Below are 20,726 nucleotides of genomic sequence, written 5' to 3'. Positions count from 1 at the left end.
TGAAGGGCTGGTCGCGGGGAGAAGTGGGACCGGGCTGCTGTTGTACGATTGGAGACAGGGGTTAAGGAGACGGTGGAGGGTAGGGTGTATATAGAGGAGATAGTGCCGTGTCGGGTGGTGGGGTCGGAGGAGTGGTGGTCGGGTGCGTTGGAGGGTGTTGGTGGGTTTGGGGTGAGCGAGTAGGAGGGATAGAGTAGTGGTTGGAGGGGTCTGGGGGTCATCACGGAGCGAGGCTTGTGCAGCGCAAATGTGAGACTGTGTGAGCGAGGAAAGGCCGAGATGGGTTATTAATGGACATGAGAGATTCAGTGGCAATTTGAGGACGAGCTCGAGTCTCGAACGTGGAGCATGTCATGATGTTTTCATTAATCATATCAGTGTTCGCTATACCCGCTTCAGTATGCGCCCTCTCTCGCCTCATACTTCTGTCCTTCTACAACACCTACTTCCACCCCACCCCAGACCTCGCCATCAACAACGAGCTCCAAGCCTGCAATCTTTGTAGCACCAGCGTCGAGGCCCCACAGCGAGATAGCAAGGTAGTTAGTTCCGCGGTAGTTCAAGATACCTTCTGGCACGGGGAAGTTGGTCTGAGGTCCGACGTTGTTGACGTATTTACCGTACTGCCATCCGTTGACGTAGAGCTGCACCCTGTATGCCGAGACACTGGATCCCGAGCCAGTGCTGTTGCTGCTTGTACCATTTGTGAATGTAAAGCTCACGGGGATGTCAAAATTCTTAGGCAAGTCGAGGTCGAACTCGGTGGCGAAGAAACCAATGCCGGGGGCGGGAATGCCATCTGTGACAGGGCCTTTGCTGGCCTTCCAGCTGACGTTGGCAGACAAAGCTCCAGGCTGATGAAGACCGTTGCGTTCGGCGAACAGGCCGCCCTCGTTCAGCGGACCGCGTGAGATGTCGACGTAGTCCTCGCCGCCAAGGTTACCGGTAAGCTTCCAGGAAACATCGGACTGGCTGTGGCCGGCGAGTTTGTAGTTCAAGATACCACGAGGGTTCTTGCCGGTCTCAGTGCCGATGGTCCAGGTCTGATCGAGACCTTGGTTGTCGATGACAACAGTGATGGTATACTCCTTGCCGGCCGACAAGTTGGGAAGGGTGACAGTCGAGTTCCCGTTGGTTGCTTTGTCGTATCCTGTCCATGACCCCAGGAACTGGTCACCAATCCAGATAGAGGAGCCGAATGCAGATCCGCCCTGAGTCCAGACATAGAAGGTCGTCTCATTGCCGGTGGCCTTGAAGGTACCGCGGTAGAGCAGAGTGCCGGTGTGGAAGCCATAATCAGAGCTGTAGAGTGAGACAGGCGTCGTCAGCGGTCGCAGGGAGTTGTATGTCTTCTTCAAGTCTGCAGCTTTCCACTTGCTATCGTCGTAGTCGGCCTGGAGTTCCGGCAGTGTGTCAATGTACTTCCACTCGAGTTCGTTCAGCTTTGGGACGCTGATGTCGGCCTTGGGCAGCTCGACAGTACCACTCAGCGCACCAGCCTTTGAGGCTTGGACGCTAACGTCTTTACCATTGAAAGTAACCTTGGACACAGTTGAAGCTACGCCGATGATTTCAATGGATGTGGTGTTGTTCAGATCTCCGGTAAGAGTCAATGTATCACCACTGACCTTCGCCGTGCGAGTCAAAGAGCCTGCCTTAAGAATGACAGGGCTTGATGAGTCGTGGGGAGCCTGGTCGATTGCCCAGTATTTGTAAGCTTCGTTGCGGTCTACGATGTAGACGTAGATGGGGTTACTCTCTACGCCAATCTTGGCGACCTTTCGCCCACCATCGACGTTGAAGTTGAGAACAGTGTAACCCCTTGTGGTGATGCTCTTCAAATCGCCCTCGAGTACCTCCAAGCCGGTGACAGCAAGAGCCAATTCGTGGGTTTCACCAGGACCACCGTACACAACGAGCACAGTCTTGTCGTCGTACTTGTGCCAAGTAAAGATCTCGGCAGTTGAATAGACAATTGTGGCACCACCAATGCTATAGTCACTGACGTGGATCTTTGAGTCGCGTCCATTGAGCGTGAGCGAAGTTCCGTTCACTTGTGGGACAGTAATGTTGCCAAAGGCCTTGGTGGGGATGTTGAGCTTGTAAGTGGTCGAGTCAAGAGTGTTGTACTTGGAGTGGCGTACAAAGTAGAAGTTGGTGGTATTGCCGAACGCAGGCGTGACAGTCAGCGCTGGAGTGTTGGTCCAGGCGGTGGTGGAAGCATTTCCTCGAGCTGCAGTCAAGTACGCAGGGCTGACCTTGAAGAAGTTGGCTTGTAGCTTCTGCTCTGAGTACTTTTCACGGTCCACGCGACGATCTTCGCGAATGATAGCCGCGTAGTCGTAAGATGTGTATCCACCAGGATGTCCAAGGTTGCCCCAGTTTGTACCACCGTAGGTCATGTACAGATTCAGGACAGTAACACCAAAGCTGTAAAGGTTCTTGTAGAAGACTCTCTCCATTTCGGCATTGACGAGGATGTTGCACTTGTCGAAGCCTGGTCCGCCCCAAGGATCGAAACTACCAGCCTGGAACTCGAGAATGGAGTATGGTGTGTTTGGGCTCTGTTTCAAGTGCAGGTCATGCCAGTTTGTTGGAAGAGCGTTGTTGGGCCAGACAGTCGGGTTGGCGCAGTCGAAGCCTAGCGGGTAGCCATCGTGGCCATATATATCCACCACGGCTGGATAGCCAGGAGCAGTCGGAATCGGAGCATTATACCCTTTCGGGCTTGCATCATTTGAGATCAAAGGCACGATAACACCAGCATCGTGAAGCTGGTCGATCACATACTGCATGTACTCGGGATCCGGGAAGGGTTTGATCGCTGATGTGGCCTGGGTGTACTCATTCTCGGGCTGCACAAGAATGATCGGTCCGCCGTTTGTGATCTGAGCCGAAGCTATCTTCTTGCCGACGTTCTTCATGTAGTTGTCCGTTGCTGCGAGGAAATCTGGAGCCCTCGTCCTCAGAGTACCGTTGACCCTCTGAATCCAACCGGGAAACCCACCACCCGAGCTTTCTGCGTTGATATATGGGCCAGGTCGAGCAATTAGATAGATGCCGGCTTCGGACGCTGCGTCGAAGAATGGCTGGAGGTCGAAAACACCCTCCTCACGGTACTCACCAGGCTTACCCTCGAGCAAAGCCCAGTCGACGTAGAAGGAAACACCATTGTATCCAAGTGCCTTAACCTTCTGGAAAAGATCGAGGTAAAGATCGGGTACTGGGAGTCTGCATGTGGTGAGCAAGGAAAAGTCGTTGACCAATTGATATCTACTTACCGGTAGGGGTGAATTTCCCCCGAGTAGAGGAAGATGCGTTCGCCATGCACGAAAATCGAGTCCTTATCCCAGGTTACAATATCCTGCAGGGCATCCCTCTTATAGGGAGTAATCCATTGATCAGGCTGGAAGCCAACAGCTCTCGCAGCAGATTCAATCGCAAAACAGGAAAGCGCGACAGCGCCACCAAGCTTCAGGATGCCCTTCATATTGACTGAAAAGCTAGCAGTATCCTGCCCAACCCAACGAGCGGGCAAGCTGTATCTTTGTACACCCACAACTCGGCTATCCCGCCGGACCATCAGCCACTAACATCCTGTTCGTGCCTGACCACGACTGCACGTCCACGGGACTTGTCTGATGTCACCCGAGTTTGCGGGCTTTCCCCACCTCACCCAGTGCTCCGCTGCAGGCTGCAGGCTGCAGGATTTGAACGCTTACTCGCTTCGCACTACAATCCGCAGCAGCACGGACGGTACGATTCCACCAGTGTCGGCGCTGACGGCTCTTCGGAACATGGGTTTATGATGATGCAAGTGGGGAATCAGTATTCACAAACGGCTGAGCCGCTACAGAATGGGGAATGTGGGTGGACGATCAACGGGGTGGCGCTGGGGTAAGAGCTTGACCTTGGGAAAAAAGCTTGGAGAACTGGGGTAATCCGCCCCATATCGGGCAAGGCATCCGCCAACTTATTCGCAGTCGTTCGGCTTTTGGCCGAGGGGAGATCACGTTGGCATCCAAGGAGGCGATGGAAGGGGAATTGTGCCGGTCTCCGACGCGATGACGCTGGTCGGAGACAAGATTCGTGTTCTGCTAGCTTGGAGGCGTTAGCATTTGAATATCGACCTGAAAGCCGAGGAACAACAAGTCTCCGTGGACTTCCCATTCAACGAGAGGCGTTTACGAACCTTGAGATGAATCCAAGCCCAGAGACGAGCAACTTTTGCATCTTGCACAAGCCACGTCTAAACTACCTCCCTAGCAGCGACTTCCAACCAAGCATCCCAGAGACTGCGAAGACCTCCAGCGCCCAAAACGTCCCCCTCTTACACATCCACAAACCCACGCGTCTCCAACAGCACCCAAACAGGAAACCTCTCAACCTCTACACCGAACCAAAAAGAAAAGAAGAAGAAAAAAAAATCAAAAAATCAAAAAATCAAAAACATTGTAGCTACGCCGAATTCGAAACGGTATTACAGCTTCTTGGAACTTCGAACCTCGATGCTCCTCCATCCCGTCTCTACTCAAGAAAGGGAATACAAAGGCCCGTGTACACCTCCAAGATCCATAGCCAAGTAAGCAACGGGAACACCTCACCTCTCAACCAGCGATGTAGAAGACGGAAGACCAAGAAAAGGGTATACGTGCAAATTGAATCTGGGCCAACGAAACGTAAAAACTGGACACTTTGTGAGTCGCGAATAGGATGAACCTGTCTTGAATTTCGTTCAATCGATCTATTCAAAGTGAAATCCTGGGCGTCAAATCAACAGGAGAAAGCATGATCTTGACCTGGAATTCACTTCTTCAATTGCTATCTGAGCTCCAAACGCCATGGCTAATCTGCATATTGAAGCTTGCGCTTGCACCAACCCATCGAGCTTAACAATAACCGCTGGTATTCACAAAGACTCTTCACTTCGGGCCCGACTTGATGTTCTCCTGGCGCCTGGTATCCTATTCATAGGCGCTCAGATCCAGCGGCACGCTACTCCCTCTCCCAGCTCTGTACCTCTTCGGCCCACCTGTGAACGGCCTTGGAGCTGGGAACGAGTGTTCGGGCTGGAACCTCCATCTCAGATCGTGCACAGGCGCAATTTTGCCCTTCTGCCCTGATGATGCTCCGCTTGTTGTTCCTGTCGGACTCCTCAAGTTCGATCCGCCGTTCGATAGTGTGTACATGCTTGCGTCCATTGTTGATCGCGAAGGTGTCTGCGAGGTGGGTCGACTCGGTGCGGCGCTCGGCGGTGGGGGAGGAAGGGGCGCTGACATGGAGGGGGGCGGCGGGGTTGGCGCTGCCCCTGGAGGAGGTGGTGGAGGAGGAGGAGGAGCCGCAGGTGAAGCGCGGCCTTGGCCAAACGCGTTTCGTGCTGCTTGCTCTGCGAGAGAAGGTATGTGTCCGTTTGTTGGTGGTGGAGGCGCGGGCGTAGAAGGTGATCGAGATCGAGAGCTGTCGTAGCGGTATGGATCGTAGTCGTCATCGTCTTCTTGCGGCCGAGGCGCGGGCGGCGCAGATGGAGGGGGAGGAGGCGTTGATCGTGAAGGAGCTCGCGGCGCGGCTGGTGGGGGTGGTGGCGGCGGAGGTGGAGGTATGGCACCTGGGGGAGGTGGAGGGGGTGCGGACGGCGTCGAAGTTGGAGGAGGCGGTGGAGGGGCGGGGGGTGCGCTACCTGGGACGGGAGGGGCGCGAGCAGGCGACGCTGGGGGTGGAGGCGCCATGCCAGAGGGCTTTCGGGACGAAGGGGGGGGCATGGGTGGCTTCTTGCCAATCGGCGGAGGTGGTTTTGGTTTCCCGCTGATGCTCGAGGCAAGAGAGGCAACGGGTTTGAGCGGCGGTCGTGCGCCTGGCATGGGCGGCGCAGGCGGGGCACCCCCAGGAGGAAGCGGAGGGGCGCCTGGCGGTCGCGGTGCTGCTCCTCGCGGAGGTGTGGGCGCCGAGCTTCGTGTCTCTGGATCGGACATGTATGGCGACTTTGTGTCGGCGCCCGTTTTGACACCCCCCGACTTTCTCAACTTGGGCATGCCGCCAGCGAACAGCCCTCCCAGCTGCGGAGGTGCAGCCATTCCACTGTCTCCTCCCGTGTCGCTGTTGCTTCTCGCCCGGCTGCCAGCTCCTGGTACGGGCGGGGCAAGACCGCCAGGAGGTGCAGGTGGTCTTCCCATGCCAGGAACAGGCGGCGCTCCCCCGATTGCCGGCGCAGCATCTTTGACCTTCCCGACGATTGGCGCGGACCGGTCGTTCACCACGGCAACCTTCTTCAGCCTCGTGCCCTTGCTAATATCGCCCAGCAGCGCTCCCTGCGACCTGTTAGCGGGCTCACGCCGACACATCCGGGCACATGTCCCAGCTGCAGTCCGAGTTCAGACGCACTCTTCCGGCACCAGAGGGCGGCTTTGCTCCTGGCGCCTTCATCCCAGGCATGGGCGGAGGGGGAGGGGGAGGTGGAGGTGGAGGGCCCGGCATTGTGTCGAGTGCGTCCTCTGGCGGTGGTGTTGGGGGCTCCTTCTCTTCCGTGCAGGCGATGCAGACGGTCTGGCGGGGTCCTGCTGCCTGGAGCCGCGTGTCGGTGTGCAGAGGGTGTCGTGTTGGTTGGTTGGGTGGGTTCCAACTTCCAAGGCAGTCGTTCGGTCGCGGATGCCAGCTCCTTGGCAGCGACCGCCGCACCGCCGCCGCACCGCCGCCGCGCCGCCGCACCGCCCGCAGGCTTCGTCACTCACTTGTCGGACCCGAGCCGCAGTCCACCACCCAGCTCGCCCACCACCATGAAGCCCGCGAGCCTGCCCCTGCGCGTCCAATCGCGTCCTGCGTGCCAGCTGTGCGACTACATACGCCAGCAGCCCCTGTCGCGGCGCACTTTCCTGGCCGCCTCCACCCTCAAGTCCCCCTCGATACCGAGGCAAACAGCCCGATCACAGGCGGCCACACCCCGGATTCCTGCCCGCCGCATCCAGACCAGCTGGCGCAATGTCGAGCGAGCAGACTTCCCCGAGACTGCTGCCAGCCCACAGTCGACTTCAGACTCGGTTGCTGCCGTGAAGACGCGGCTGGCGGAAGTCGAGGCGCAGATCAAGGGCATCCTCGACTCGAACAGGGGGGAGCCAGAGAAAACCATCCACGCAGCATTGGAGGGCTTGGAAGACGTGGCAGTTTCTGCCATCGCTGTTCGCTCACGGCAACCACCTCCCACCAAGACGACCATCAGACAGAGCTCGGCTGGCGCAATCCTCTCTGGACTCGCCAGCGAAGACACACCCAAGCAGAAGAGGGCCTACACAAAACCACTCGCTCTGAATGAGCTCCCAACCCCCGCATACCTCTCCAAACTCGCCGAAGGCTTCCTGAAGCACCCCAATGTCTTCATCGGACCCAATGTGCTCAGGGTCTACATCCGCCTGCAACGCCTGCTCAACCGCCCACACGCCATCCCTGAGATTCTCTATCTCTACGCCAACAAGCCTGTTCCGCAAGAAGGGTCCTCTCCACCCAAGTTCTCGAAGCCCTCGCCCAAGGCTGCATCGCAAGCTATTCCCGCCGACCTCGCCGAGGAGTCGTTAACAGCTGCCATTGAAGCCAAGGACATGTCCCTCGCCCTTGCCGTCATTGACCACACCTACCGCGCACCAGCTTGGAGGCGCCACCGCATGATCACCAAGATGGGCCTGCCCAGCATCCTAGCCGCCATGACCCCGCTTGCCCTCTACATGATCGCCCAAGAAATGTCCGTATACAGCGGCTACATCAACCCCTGGACCTTCAAGCTGTACGCATTCGCCGGCATGAGCACCTATGTCATTTGCACCGGTACCCTCGGCTTTGTTGCCCTGACCACATACAACGATGACCACGACAGAGTGGTCTGGAGACCCGGTATGCCTTTGCTCGACCGCTACATCAGGGCTGACGAGCGCGCCGCTCTGGATCGCATAGCGTGTGCCTGGGGTTTCAAGGAGCTGTGGAAGAGGGGTGGCGAGGAGGGCGAGGAATGGGAGGGACTGAGGCAATTGTGTCTGTTGAGGGGGATGTGGCTTGATAAACCCGATTTGCTGCCTGGCATGAACCCAGGCCGCTAAGCTGGACAAGGAGAGGAGAGACATGTATCGAGACATGCTGTAATATAGGCCAACACTGGCGAGACCAATTGATCTCACGATTCGTGACCCTCCACCACCTTTCTTCGTGATGCTTACTCAGCAAACTCTAGACATAGTAACCAATACATCACCCTATCTCTGTATATACCACTCATGCAGTATCTTATATACTAGACAGTAACTAATACATCACCCTGTCTCTATGTATACCACTCATGCAGTATCTTATATACTAGACAGTAACTAGTACATCACCCCATCTCTGTGTATACCACTCATGCAGTATCTTATATACTAGACAGTAACTAATACATCACCCTATCTCTATGTATACCACTCATGCAGTATCTTATATACTAGACAGTAACTAGTACATCACCCCATCTCTGTGTATACCTGTTCGCTCCCTTGGGAGTCGGCAAATCGGCGGCATAGCTTCGGTTCATCAACCAAATCCACAAACAGCCCTTCTGACGATTTCGAACCCATCCGGCAGGCAGCCACTGACAAAACAGCATTTGCAAAAAAAAAAAAAAAAAAAAAAAAAAAAAAGAAAAAAAAATCATTCATGATCACGAAGCGGCTTACTGCTCACAGTACCATAGAAGGTGAACGCAAAAGCGAAAAAAAAAAAAAGATTCTGCGACACCTGTGTGATTCGAACACACGCTCCCGAAGGAATTGGCTGACTCCGATCTTAGTAGTAGAGAAAGGTAGCAGGCCAACGCGTTAACCACTCCGCTAAGGTTGATGTTAGCGACTGTTTGTGGTTCTTCTTTGTGAGGTGATTGCTTACCCAAAGTGCCTTTGGATGTTGTGATGAAGGGATAGACGAGTTTGAAATTATAGATACCCAGATTGTGGGTGGTGGGGCTGTGCTGATGTGAGGCTTGCTGGGCTTGCTGGTCTGGCTTGGTGGGGTGGTGCTCGGTTCTAGAGTGCTTTGGGATTAGTTTTTGATTTTCTGGCGAGCGCGGATCGTGTATAGTGGGTGGGATGACCACCTCCGATGTTACGATGCCTTCGCTGCACACTGACTAGGATATGCACTTTCATTCAATCAACTCGAATGCCCCCTCGGTGGTCTTTCGTTGCGGCAATGACGTCGATCTTGATGATCGTGACTGAGACGATGGATTTCGTGCATCTTTTAGGGTTATGCTCTAGAGCACTGGGTACGAGGGACGAACACTATGTCATGACAGCAGCAATCATGAACGTGGCAGTCTTCATGCTGCTATCGTTAGGTTATTCTTGCGTCTACATTTGTTCACAAGAGAGACCTCGAAAACACAATGCTGGAGAAAGTTTGACCAGAATTGTACATCACACCAGTTTCATTGAGGAGCGAGCTACCTCTTATTGATATTCGACTCATTGGCGTTTCATGACGCAAGCTTCGTCTCGCTGTCTGCTACCTGTGGAACTATCACACGATAATTCGAGTGTGAGTTGTTGAATTGATCTTGCCGAAAGTCTGTGCGACGCTCGCCACTCTCTCTGACGTACAACGACCAAGAAGTGCAAGATTGATTGTTTCTGACTGATTCACTGCCTTTCCTTGCCTATGTGCTCGCACGCTGCGTGTCAGACTGGACTTCTCCTTTGCTTAGACGGTTATCTATCCGTGAATGTTGCATATTCCCCACAGTGCTTCCCTTTCTTGAGCATACGACAACGTATCGTCGCTCAGTCAAGTATTTGGCGGTCCTCTGTTCGGTGTTGGCATGGAGTAGGCTGGCTACTGCTGTCCGAGCGCAGTGCTGAGCCCTCGTCAGTTCCAATCATAGGCTTGCAACACTCTTCTGAGACTCACCCGTCAGACATGTATGCCATTCCATTGTTCATGCCACCGCTCATATCCCACCAGCTCTCGTGCCAATTGCGGCATATGAAGTCCTCCATGGCACGAACGAAGCTAAGCGGCTCTGGTTCGCCGTCCATGGTCATTGGGAAGTCGGGAAAAGTATCGAAGGCGGATGGGTCAAGGTCTGGTATGGTCATGTGGTGGTCCGTACCATCTGTTTGCTGTTGGGTGTCATTGGCATCTACAGATAGCAATTGTGCAGGCGGTGCTCTCTTATTCCGCCGATAGTCCTGTATGACCCGCGACACTTTATTCAAGGCTTTGATGGTCTCTGCGAAAGGTTTCAGATCTGTGCGGGCCGTTGTGCTTGTGTGTTCCATAGCATCGCCAACCTGCTCGAGTAGACGCACATCTGCCTCGCAGTCCTCTGGGTTGGTGCAGTCCACGATATACTCGTACAGAGTAAAGAAGGCGCAGAACGGATAGAAGAGAATGAAACTGTGTCCAAACATTAGCCCGTCTTGATTTCGGGCGCCGTCTAATGCCAAGATTCATCTTTGCAAACGAAGCGGCTTGTGCAACTCTGCTAAAAAGTAGCGAAGCCTCGTGAATAGAAGTCAAGTATAAAGACGATATAGGGGACCACGACTTACTGAACAAAACCGAATCTAGATGAGTTGATTTTTACCCCTCCTCCTCCAACGCCAGTTGTCTCAAAATCTAATGAGGTGCTGACGACTTTCCGCGCTGCGCGCACACTTAGTGAGTCGACAGTGTCTATCTTATCGAGGCGGTTTGCGAGCCTTTTGAGCCCTATTATGAAGGCATAAATGTTCATGATATTGTCGGCGACAAGACAGCGGAGCTGGAATTCTGGGGCAGTATCTGCCAATATCGCTTCCATCTTCTATTCTGCCACCAAAGCTTCAATTTGATGACAGCATTCGTTCACTCTCTGTGATACATTGGGGTCTTGATGCTCAGAGCTGTCAATATAATCGACGACCTCAACCACTCTGGCTAGACCCTCAAATGGTCAGCAGTGCTTTTGAGCTACCAACTTACATTGGCTTCTGCTTACCCGTGTGGCTCGTCCACACACAAGCTAGCATAACCTGAGCTGCAGTAGGGTGCAGGTTCCTCGAGGTCAAAACAGGCGGTGGCTTCACACTCTTCGGCTTCCATCGCAACTAGCACAAAGTCAGTCTGTACTGTCCGCGGGCCAACTTTCAGGCCGAAAACCTGGCCAGGCTCAGCACCTTTCCATCTGTACTCTGTATCCTGCAACCTCATGTTTTCTAGTAGATCTGGAAGGAATGGTCCGGTACGATCAACGCACACCCTAGTCGTCTAAGCTTGAATCCGCAACAGTTGGACGAACTTGCTTCGAGTGTCTTCTTGGAACTGGGACGATCTCTCAAAAGGGGCAACTTACAACAGTGGGCTTGCCATAAAACAAGCGGAACAAGCAATCAGTGGATAAGACATGTCAATAGAGGTATCTGAGCGACTCTCTTTTCTCTTCCTCCTCCACTGTCCTAGCTGGGGTGATATCGAGGTTGTCGATTCCCTTACTTTCTAGGTAATGGCAAGATTTGCAATGAAACTTCCACGACAGCTGATAATCAAGGTTGTTAATCGCGACCCAGCACGTCATCGCTGCTGTGTAGCCATCCATATCGGTCTCGGTTGATGTGTCCAGCCATGCGGGAACATGCTCGAGTGCCTTCAGGTACGCTGCTTGCGTGAGTAGATGTTCGTGCCCCCGCGTTTGGGGCAGGCCATAATGGAGTGCTGCGAAATACATCACGTGTAGGCCTGAGTCGACCTTGACATAAGGCGAGCCATTTATACTCGGAAGTGTCCTCAGGAGGTCAACATCGAGAGCTGTCGTGAAGATGTCCGGTATCACCAGCGTATTCATCATATCGATAAATGCTTCGATGCACTGACGTGCTTCTTCAGGGGCGATACTCCAGTTGACTCTCAACTGAGTCAGTCAGCTCGAACCTTGAGTTTGCCAAGGTCCTCAAGGGCATCGTTAAGTGCCGACATAACAGTGTCGACTTGCGGAGTTGGAGTGCTGGTTGGAGTGGCCTGGGACTGGAAACACCTTTTCGTATCGTTCGCCATACGAAAAATCCAAGAATCTTGGGCATTCTCAGGAGCTTGGAACACGACACTTGGAGACGACTCTGCAACTATGTTTGCAGCGCCTGGGTCTATAGGATCTGGTGTAGAGCCGGCCAAAGATGTCGACACTGACGGTGATCGTTGCTGCGCAGATTCCAGACGACTGCCGTCGTTGCTAATTTGCTTTTCAAGCAGCTCGAGCCGTTTGCTAAGAGATGTAACCGCAACTCTGTGTTGAGCCAGTCGAGGCCGTTGACGGCGCTCCACGTATTGACACCCTGACTTGGCTGTGACACACTGGTGACAGGCAGGATCATCTTTATCGCATTTCACCTGTATGTCGTCAGTACGTCACGTTGTTTGGAGCCTACAGCTTGAGCAACGGGCCCTAGAGGGTTTCTTGGCTGGAGGTTTCCTATCCAAAGTCCCGACTCCTGCAACTTCTTGTAAGGCCTCAGCGAGGACAAAATCAATAACCTCGACCCTGAGTCGGACCACGATCGTAGCAACGCCCTGTATCACGCGCATTTCGACATCCCCACTCCTCCGACTAGCCTAGAGGAACACACCTTGCGCTCACAGCGCAGACACTGTACACAAGGATCAGCGAAGCATTCTACAGGCACACATATAACGCATACAGCGAGCTTCATAGTGATCGACACTGACAGGTGCAGTCCTGTCGTGTTGCAGGCCGCTCTACGTATGTCCGGGTGCGGATCTCTGAGTACACCTGTGGCTTTAGATGTGGACCATGTCGCTGATTAGTAGTACCCAGTTATTGGAGCTTCTGTCAGCCAAGTTAGTGCCTAAAATTGTGGTGAGAGGATGACGGATCTTGGGTCATCATCGTTGTATGTTTGGAGTTCATCATATGGACATTCGGTACTCCGGGCGCCGCGGGAGCCGTGCAGAAAGACGAACATGTCCAATCACAAGATGCCTCGCTGCTCCACACAAAGCCAAACCGGACATTCGGCTTCCAACAACAATCCGTGACAGCAGCCCTCTCACTGTAGCTTTCGAAACGTGAAAGCAACAGCTCGCTCTAAGTGCAGCACAACGACACAAGAGTCACGAAATGACTTGGCTTTGTCTGGACTGCCGGGAAGAAGTCTTGGAAGGCGCGGAGCCCGTGGTCGTAATTCCCCTTGATGCCTACGTCGGCCAAAACTCCTCTTCCTTGACGAACCCACCTCCGGACTCGATAGTCAAACTTCATGGTCGATCTGTGATCTGATGGAGAAGCTCACACGCAACGGTCAGGCCATCCTGTGCACAGTTCATCAACCATCCTCTCTCCTCTTCCAGCGGTTCGATCGTATCTTGCTTCTTGGGAAAGGTGGACATACAGTCTACTTTGGTGATGTTGGTCGAAACTCCAAAATCCTCCTGGATTACTTTACGCTAAATGGTGGACCCGAGTATACTACTGGCCAAAACCCCGCGGAGTACATGCTCGCAGCAATCGGGGCAGCCCCAGGTGCTCAGAAATCGATCGAATGGCCTCAAGTATGGAAATACAGCCAAGAGTACAAAGAAGTACAGGTCGAGCTCTCAGTTGCGGGAAAATGCGTATCGCCCGTCCGCCGTTATAGATCCGTCCGATGAAAGCCATCAGGCCTTCGCTGCATCGTTCATAACTCAGCTCCTAGCTGTTGGTATCCGTGTTGCTCAACAGTACTGGCGTACTCCTTCGTACATATACTCCAAGGCGATTCTTACCGTCGGTTGTTCGCTTCCCATCGGGTTCTCTTTCTTTAAGGGCGACAACACCCAGCAAGGTCTCCAGAACCAAATGTTTGGTGTCTTCATCTTCCTCTTCGTGGTAATCCAACTTATTTATCAGATCATGCCTATGTTTGTAAGTCAGCGAACGTTATATGAGGCTCGAGAGAGGCAGTCAAAGACATACGCCTGGCAGACGTTCGTGTTGTCCAACGTTGTAATCGAAATGGCTTGGAATGCGGTTAGTTTGCTTCTTCCTGACCTCACTAAGAACTGAGTGCTAACCATCTCCGTTAGTTCATGGCTGTCTTCTGCTTCCTCGTCTGGTTTTATCCGGCAGCCTTGTATCGCAACGCACAGCCTACAGACTCTGTCGGCATTCGGTCCTTCCAAACGTTGCTTCTTGTTGTGGTCACCTTCATCTTTGCATCGGCCTTGGCGCATATGCTGATCGCCGGTTGCCCCAGCGAGGAAGTTGCTGGCGCGTTCGCAACGCTCCTATCAACCATGCTTTACGCTTTCTGTGGCATTCTCGCAGGGCCAGACGCTCTTCCTGGGTTCTGGATCTTCATGTATCGGGTCAATCCCTTCACCTACCTTGTATCCAGTCTCATGTCGACAACGCTCGGCCAAGCTCCCGCCTATTGCGCAGACACTGAGTTCCAGCAATTCAGTCCAGCTAATGAAACCTGCCTCGAGTACATGCAGAAGTACATGTCGATAGCAGGAGGTTACCTACGCGACAACGAGGCCACAGATCAGTGCCAGTATTGCCAAATTGACAACACCGACCAGTTCCTCCGCCGCATCAACGCGAGCTGGGAAACGCGCTGGAGAAACTTTGGACTGCTGTGGGTTTATGTCGCATTCAACGTTACCGCTGCGATGCTCCTCTACTGGCTGTGTCGTGTGCCCAAGGGCAGGAAAGCAAAAAATGGGTCTGGAAGAAGTTCCCCAAAGATGCAGATGCTGCCTCATGGCGCACTGGGTTCCTTTCCTGTCAATCGCTTTCGGTTTAATATCCAGTCGGTAATAGACTTTTAGATTCTCTTAGCCTTTGTTCGAAAAGTAGTTGAATAGTGATAGCGCGACTTAGCTCACGGCCTGGTCGGCAAAGCCAGACGTTGATGTCATTCCCCCAGTTACATCACAAAAAATGCCATCATGGACTACCATCATTAGAAACAAATCCAACATTTATAGACGTTCGAAGTCTCGAGGGCTTTTTTTTCTTATACGCCCAGCATGCCGCAGACCAATGGGAACGTGAGCCCTGACCGATTCATCGATCCCCAGCCGCAGCGCCAATCTGCAGTGCAGATCGCGATAAGGGAATTCTCGCCAGTGTGGTATGTGGTTCCTCAGACCGACAGCGATGCCTGCATCTCTTGTCTCAATCTCGTCTGCCTCGCCTCGCCTTTCCCTATTCTAAGACGTTGCTTGAGAGTCCTCTGTGGGCTTTGGATAAATATTGACCCCAGAATGCGACGAACTCTAGCGCGGCTTGCGAATGGTGTTGGCAGGTGCTTAGCAATGCTTTACAACTATACGCTCTGCAACAAGTATAAAGGTGACTAACATATTCACCAGGTTCCTCATATCCATGGATACAGGAATCATCTCCATAATCATGAACATCCTCCCCTGGCAATTCAACGGCCTCGGAATAATCTCGACAATTATGTTTGTCTTTAACCTCGTCCTGTTCACTGCCTTCAGCCTCCTCGCCATCGTCCGCCTCTTCACCTTCCCGCGCCATGTAAAAGCCGAATCCCTGAACTCAGTCGAGGAAATGTCCTACCAGGGCGCACCCGCAATCGCGTACCTCACGCTCGTCGCCCAAGTCGCGCTCACATGCAGCACAGCATGGGGTTTCCGGCTCACCGTCCTCGCATACGTGCTGTGGTGGATCGGGTTGGTGTGGTGCGTAACACTGTGCAGCGCGAGTGTCATTGTCCTTGCAAAACGCAGCATTACAGACGATCGAAGTTTCTCGCCGGCCATCTTCCTGCCTTTGATCGCCGTCATGACGCTCGGCACAACTGGCGGTATCGTGACCCGCTACTCGGTTGGCATGTCTGCGCGTCTCGCTATTCCCATTATCGTGACCTCATTTATGGTGATTGGGTACGCGTTCTTTCTCTCGCTGCTGTACTACGCCATCTACGCACATCGATTACTTGCTGTTGGCCCGCCGATGAAAGCTAAGCTGCCGAGTCTGTGCGTCACGATTGGACCGCTGGGACAGTTTGCCACGGCGATTCAATTACTCAGCACTGCGGCGAATACCAGGGGACTATTTGGAAGCTATAATCGAGGGACTTGGCTCACGGCAAGCTCTGCGTCGAGTGTATCTGCTGCGAGTGAGCTGATTGCGTTGATGGTTGTCGGATTCGGGTTCTTGTGGATCACAGTTGCGTGGTACATGATCCTCGAGGCTGTGGTGCAGAGGAGAATGCCATATAGCTTGACCTGGTGGAGTATGATTTTCCCAATGGGTAAGCTTTTTTCCTATGTCATTGGCAAAGCTACAGTCTCTAACCTACCTTCAGGTGTCTACACCACAGCATTGATCAACCTGTCCATCGCAATGAACTCCGACGCATTCCGTGGGCTCTCAGCAGCGCTATTGATTTTCTTGGTCATTCTGTACTTTATGAACTGGGGCTTCACAATCGGGCGGCTTGTTACTGGGGTTGCATTGGGCATTCCGCAGCAACGAGAAGAGGAAGATGAGCATGCGAAGCAGAAGGCTAGGGAAGAGCATGAACGACTATACGGACTCATCCAGAGCCAAAGGAACCAACGCGAGCAGGAGGAGGATCTGCAAGGCGGAAATGCCTAGATTGCTTGTTTCTGTCTTCTTTTCCTACCCGTTTCCACGTACATAAAGTTGATCTTTCGAACACAACACCGCAGCATGTACGTGTTTGATTCAATCATGGATTGTGTGCGGAAGTGGAGTCGCATCAAATTCAGCCCTCCATGTTGACTGCACGAGTAACTCCAGCGACCGCCTGATGGCCTTGGCCACCAACCGGCTCTCCACATTCTGGGCAACGAGCGAGTTGCATTGGCATCCCACACTCACCGATAGCAAACTGTACCCATTAGCAAATGTCACCGAGAGATTAAAAGGAGACTTACCGGGTGTCCATTGACGCAGTTGTACCAGTGGCCAGAATGCGTAGCGATACCTCCGCGGCCGCTCACCATCGCTCGTTTGATCGCCTCAAGCTCTTCCGTCGTTATTTCAGCATAGAATTCGCGACCAAGTAGCCGGAGAGACTGCTCCACGCCATTTTTGAGCTGATCCCGACCGCTGAAAGCACTCTCGCAAAGCTCCTCCGCATCTTCGAGTAGAGCCTTTGCAGACTCGCGATACTGCATAGCCTTTGGGTTAGGCGCTTGTTGAATACCACCTGACGAACCAAGAAGGCGGGCGATATGAGCGTAGTACAGCGTTGCCTCAACTGCAAGCTTGGGTGATTTGGAGATCTTGGAATCTTTGATGAGCTCTGAACAGTCGTGCAGGAAGGAACCGCTCTGATCAATTGGCGAACCGCCGGGGAAGTCGATTGTAACAGATTTTGACCTGAGAGGACGAAGTACTTCGAACTTGTCGTTCAGTATGACTTGACGTACTCTGAGATGGTACAGTCGACCGCCCAAAGTAATACGCTGATCACGGTCTTGTTCTTTGCTCATTCCTATTGATTCAAGACTGATCTGCGCCATTGAGTCACTAAGGTCGACTTGTTTGCTGGCAGCATGCACAATGGCCTCATGTAGCTTGTGCGACGGTTTGTGCTTCTGGTTCATCTTAAGCAAGAATTCCGTAGCAGCCTTCTCCAGATTGCTGGCCTTGACATATCGCTTGCGAATTTTTCTAGCAATGTCTTCTGCGTCCCTGCTAGACAGGGTATCCGAGCGTGTCGACTCCAGACTGTCTTCAACGCTTCGCAACGCGCCTGACAGCTCATGAAGCTCTTGTTGCCCACTGACAACGAAGCGTTTTGACATCTCGTCGATGACTGCACGGTTGACGACCCTGTTGTATCGCTGGATGACATGTTGGCGAATAGGCTCTCGACAGGTAGGACACTGAGGAATGGCAGCTGCCAACTGTTCGTTGTCTCTCAAAGCAGTGTACTTTCCGGTCTCCTCATTCATCTCGTACACTTCCTTCATCCCAATGATACCATCGAGAGTCTCAACAGTGAAGAAGTGTCTGCCTTTGCAGCCGAGAACAACAATAGGCGAATCGTTCAGATCAACCTCTGCGTATGGTAGCATCATGACAAGGTCGGGTTGCTCGTCTGCTCGCATACCACACTGCTGACAGATGTCAAGTGGGCACTCTTCGCCACAAAGCCCGGGGCATTGGTGTCCACACGGAAGCAGCTTGGTGCATCGCACGTCGCATGGAAGCCTGCTGCAGGGGGCTGAACATGGCATTGCGCAGTTGCCTTGGTGTTCACAAGACCAAGCGCATTGTTCGACGCAAGGTGCGCAAGGCTCGTGGCACTTGAGCTTACAGCTTGAGTGCTTGCATTGTACCTGGAAATGTCAGTCATTTTGGTTACGATACCAGTAACGCCATAGAACAGTCCGGGAACCACACTTACCTCACAAGGTTGCTGACAGAGACCACAGTCACCTCCTCCATGACAGATTCGCTTACAATTATGATTGCAAGTCCCATGTTTCCGACCACACTTCTTTTTACATGCAGCGTGCTTCGAGGTAGCTTCGCCTTCAGTGTTCTTCTGTTTGCAGCTGCCGCAGCTCCCAGGGCATTGGTGACCGCAAAGGAGAACTTCAGGGCAGAGCGATGGGCACACAAACCTCTCACTGTCCACATCTACCGAGCATTTGATTTTGACCGTGTGCTTGCATTCAGAGATTTCTTTCTGCACAATCGTCTCGCAGCGAATGCTATTGCGATCCAAGGTCTTGTGGCATAAGACTCGATCTTTCGTGTGGCCGCATGGAAGCTGTACATTATCGATGGGAATCATGCATAACCCGCAATCCTCACCACACGTAGGTTTCTGACATGGGTGTTCGCATGGATCGTGCCGGCGCTGACATGGCATCTCGCATTGCCAGACTGCGTGCATCGCTTCAGAGTGACACCTTGCCTGACAGCTGTGGCCACAATCTAGCCTATCAACACATGCCTCCCTGCAACCGCCTTCGGGGCTGGCGGCTAGAAAGTCATCGGGTTCGCTGACTTCAATGATCTTGTCTGTGTGGCGTGGGCAACACAATGAGAGAGTATTGCCAACTGCTTCTTCAGCTTCGAGTATGTTGATCACCTTCTGCCACATTTTGACGCTGCGATATGTCTCTGCGTTACCGATCAGATACATTCCGTGTTGAGCCCGGCTTAGCAAGACGTTGATCCGGTTCGAGGTCTTGAGAAACCCAACGTTCTGACTTTTGTTGCTGCGTACCAAAGATATGACAATGATCTTGGCTTCCTCGCCTTGGAAGTTGTCGACAGTCGCAACTCTGAGAAGTTCACTTAGTTGCTTCTTCTCCAGTGGCTTTCTTCGGTAGTTCTGCGTAGCATTAGGCGTTTGTGGAGCAGGATCAGCTGTGCCAAACCCGTCCTTCTCAAGAGCTTCTTGGTCTCGATCGCTCAGTACAATCTCATAGTCCTTACGTAAAGCTGCACGCAACTTCTGTAACTGACCAGTGTATGGAGTGAGTACTGCAATCTCGCTGCTGGTATAGGCACCTTGACGGATGATGTGACGGACGAGTGCGTGTACCATCGCGATCTCCCATTCATTGGATCTCGACTTGTTGTGATGTACTGAACCCTCCTTATCATCTTCCAAGTGGTCATGATCAAGCCAGAATACATTCTTGCGCATACCAATGACGTCAGGTAGGGTAGTTGTCGACGGATGATCGATCAGCTTTGGGTAGATTGTCTCACGAATGAGCGTGGAGACATCTGGTCGCATCCGGCGTTGAACTTCCAGTTGGGCGACGGGCATTAGCGGTCTACCTCGCTCTCCGATCGACAACCTCTCAAATTGGCTCTTATCGAGCGAATGCAAGACGCCTTGTTTGCTCTCGAGAGACAGATCCTGGAAGTTATTGATTGTAGGGCGCAGCTGCTCATGATCGCCAATCTGAATGCAGTGCTCAACAGTCGGAAGCAATGCAGAGAGCATATGTGGTTCCATAACTTCTCCCGCTTCTTCGCAAATAATGACTTTGGAGCTGACATGTTGTAGCACGGAGATACGTTTTGCTAGCCCGGATGTAGTCACCCCAATAACGTCTGCGCCTGCCAATACTCGTCGATCTGCCTCGTCGTGAACTTTGCTGAGCGTTGTGTAGCAATCATTCGCTGTATCAACAGTCTGTGACAGTTCCGCTACAGCATCAAGTCGTATCTCGGCTAGCCAGTGTTGGACCAAGATGCAGCGCTCGAAATGCTCCAAAGAGCGCGCACTATGTGTCGCTTTCTTGACAATATCTTGAATCTCCATCGCTGTAGCTTGGGAATGAGGGCCGATGACTGACCTCGCAGGCTTCCAAGTGTCAAAAGGATGCTTACCAACTAATGCGAAGTTGTCATCATCAGTTTTCCGGAATTGGGAATGGATCTTGGGGTACTTTTGAGAGATGTGGTAACCCAAGGCCTTCCAGTCCGCAGTTTTGTTCGATGCATGGAGTCGCCCGAGGATCTTGTTCACATGCTGTTCGTGCTCTTCCAGACCCTTGTACGTCATTGCCGATTTATATGCCTCGTTCTTGGTCTTCCCTTCCGACTTTGCAATATCACGAAGATTGTGACCGTCGAGAAGGTCTGATTTGCTTTGGCCGCCAACACGGATGATTTTCGTGATGCCGACCTTGATCAGATGTTCCAAGAACTGGTCGAGGGCGTGGTTCGTGTAGCACCTACACATGTATCAGCAGAGCACTTTGATAAC

The 20,726-nt window shown here is 52.9% G+C and overlaps 7 protein-coding genes and 1 non-coding gene across 8 annotated transcripts, besides 4 other annotated features; 3 read left to right on the top strand and 5 right to left on the bottom strand.

The window, feature by feature from the left end:
• Positions 1–113: 113 nt before the first annotated feature.
• Positions 114–164: a tandem repeat.
• A 231-nt stretch (positions 165–395) lies between these two features.
• EKO05_0001665 (uncharacterized protein) lies at positions 396–3,490 on the bottom strand (the record flags this gene model as incomplete). Its single annotated transcript, XM_038937527.1, has 2 exons — positions 396–3,231; positions 3,282–3,490. 2 exons carry the CDS (start codon positions 3,488–3,490, stop codon positions 396–398), a joined length of 3,045 nt encoding a protein of 1,014 aa, XP_038802420.1.
• Positions 3,491–4,964: 1,474 nt separating this feature from the next.
• Positions 4,965–6,471, bottom strand: EKO05_0001664 (uncharacterized protein; the record flags this gene model as incomplete). The annotated part of the gene is made up of 2 exons (XM_038937319.1): positions 4,965–6,305; positions 6,379–6,471. 2 exons carry the CDS (start codon positions 6,469–6,471, stop codon positions 4,965–4,967), a joined length of 1,434 nt encoding a protein of 477 aa, XP_038802419.1.
• Positions 5,311–5,338: a tandem repeat.
• Positions 6,431–6,462: a tandem repeat.
• Positions 6,472–6,770: 299 nt separating the features above from the next.
• EKO05_0001663 (uncharacterized protein) lies at positions 6,771–8,078 on the top strand (the record flags this gene model as incomplete). Its single annotated transcript, XM_038945028.1, has 1 exon — positions 6,771–8,078. The coding sequence occupies one exon, from the start codon at positions 6,771–6,773 to the stop codon at positions 8,076–8,078; it is 1,308 nt and encodes a 435-aa protein (XP_038802418.1).
• A 543-nt stretch (positions 8,079–8,621) lies between these two features.
• Positions 8,622–8,661: a tandem repeat.
• Positions 8,662–8,742: 81 nt separating this feature from the next.
• Positions 8,743–8,854, bottom strand: EKO05_2t6. Its single transcript has one exon. It is a non-coding gene; the product is annotated as a tRNA-Ser (tRNA).
• A 986-nt stretch (positions 8,855–9,840) lies between these two features.
• Positions 9,841–10,744, bottom strand: EKO05_0001662 (uncharacterized protein; the record flags this gene model as incomplete). The annotated part of the gene is made up of 3 exons (XM_038937497.2): positions 9,841–9,862; positions 9,916–10,404; positions 10,560–10,744. The coding sequence occupies 3 exons, from the start codon at positions 10,742–10,744 to the stop codon at positions 9,841–9,843; spliced, it is 696 nt and encodes a 231-aa protein (XP_038802417.2).
• Positions 10,745–13,450: 2,706 nt separating this feature from the next.
• On the top strand, positions 13,451–14,811 carry EKO05_0001661 (Multidrug resistance protein; the record flags this gene model as incomplete). The annotated part of the gene is made up of 2 exons (XM_059635727.1): positions 13,451–14,008; positions 14,065–14,811. The coding sequence occupies 2 exons, from the start codon at positions 13,451–13,453 to the stop codon at positions 14,809–14,811; spliced, it is 1,305 nt and encodes a 434-aa protein (XP_059491710.1).
• Positions 14,812–15,370: 559 nt separating this feature from the next.
• On the top strand, positions 15,371–16,612 carry EKO05_0001660 (uncharacterized protein; the record flags this gene model as incomplete). The annotated part of the gene is made up of 2 exons (XM_038937640.2): positions 15,371–16,265; positions 16,320–16,612. 2 exons carry the CDS (start codon positions 15,371–15,373, stop codon positions 16,610–16,612), a joined length of 1,188 nt encoding a protein of 395 aa, XP_038802415.2.
• A 130-nt stretch (positions 16,613–16,742) lies between these two features.
• EKO05_0001659 (uncharacterized protein) lies at positions 16,743–20,702 on the bottom strand (the record flags this gene model as incomplete). The annotated part of the gene is made up of 3 exons (XM_059635726.1): positions 16,743–16,868; positions 16,915–18,327; positions 18,396–20,702. 3 exons carry the CDS (start codon positions 20,700–20,702, stop codon positions 16,743–16,745), a joined length of 3,846 nt encoding a protein of 1,281 aa, XP_059491709.1.
• Between the last annotated feature and the right edge of the window lie 24 nt (positions 20,703–20,726).

Source organism: Ascochyta rabiei, chromosome 2 (assembly GCF_004011695.2).
Source record: "Ascochyta rabiei chromosome 2, complete sequence".
Lineage (NCBI taxonomy): Eukaryota > Fungi > Ascomycota > Dothideomycetes > Pleosporales > Didymellaceae > Ascochyta > Ascochyta rabiei.
This window is presented reverse-complemented; position numbering and strand designations above follow the sequence as displayed.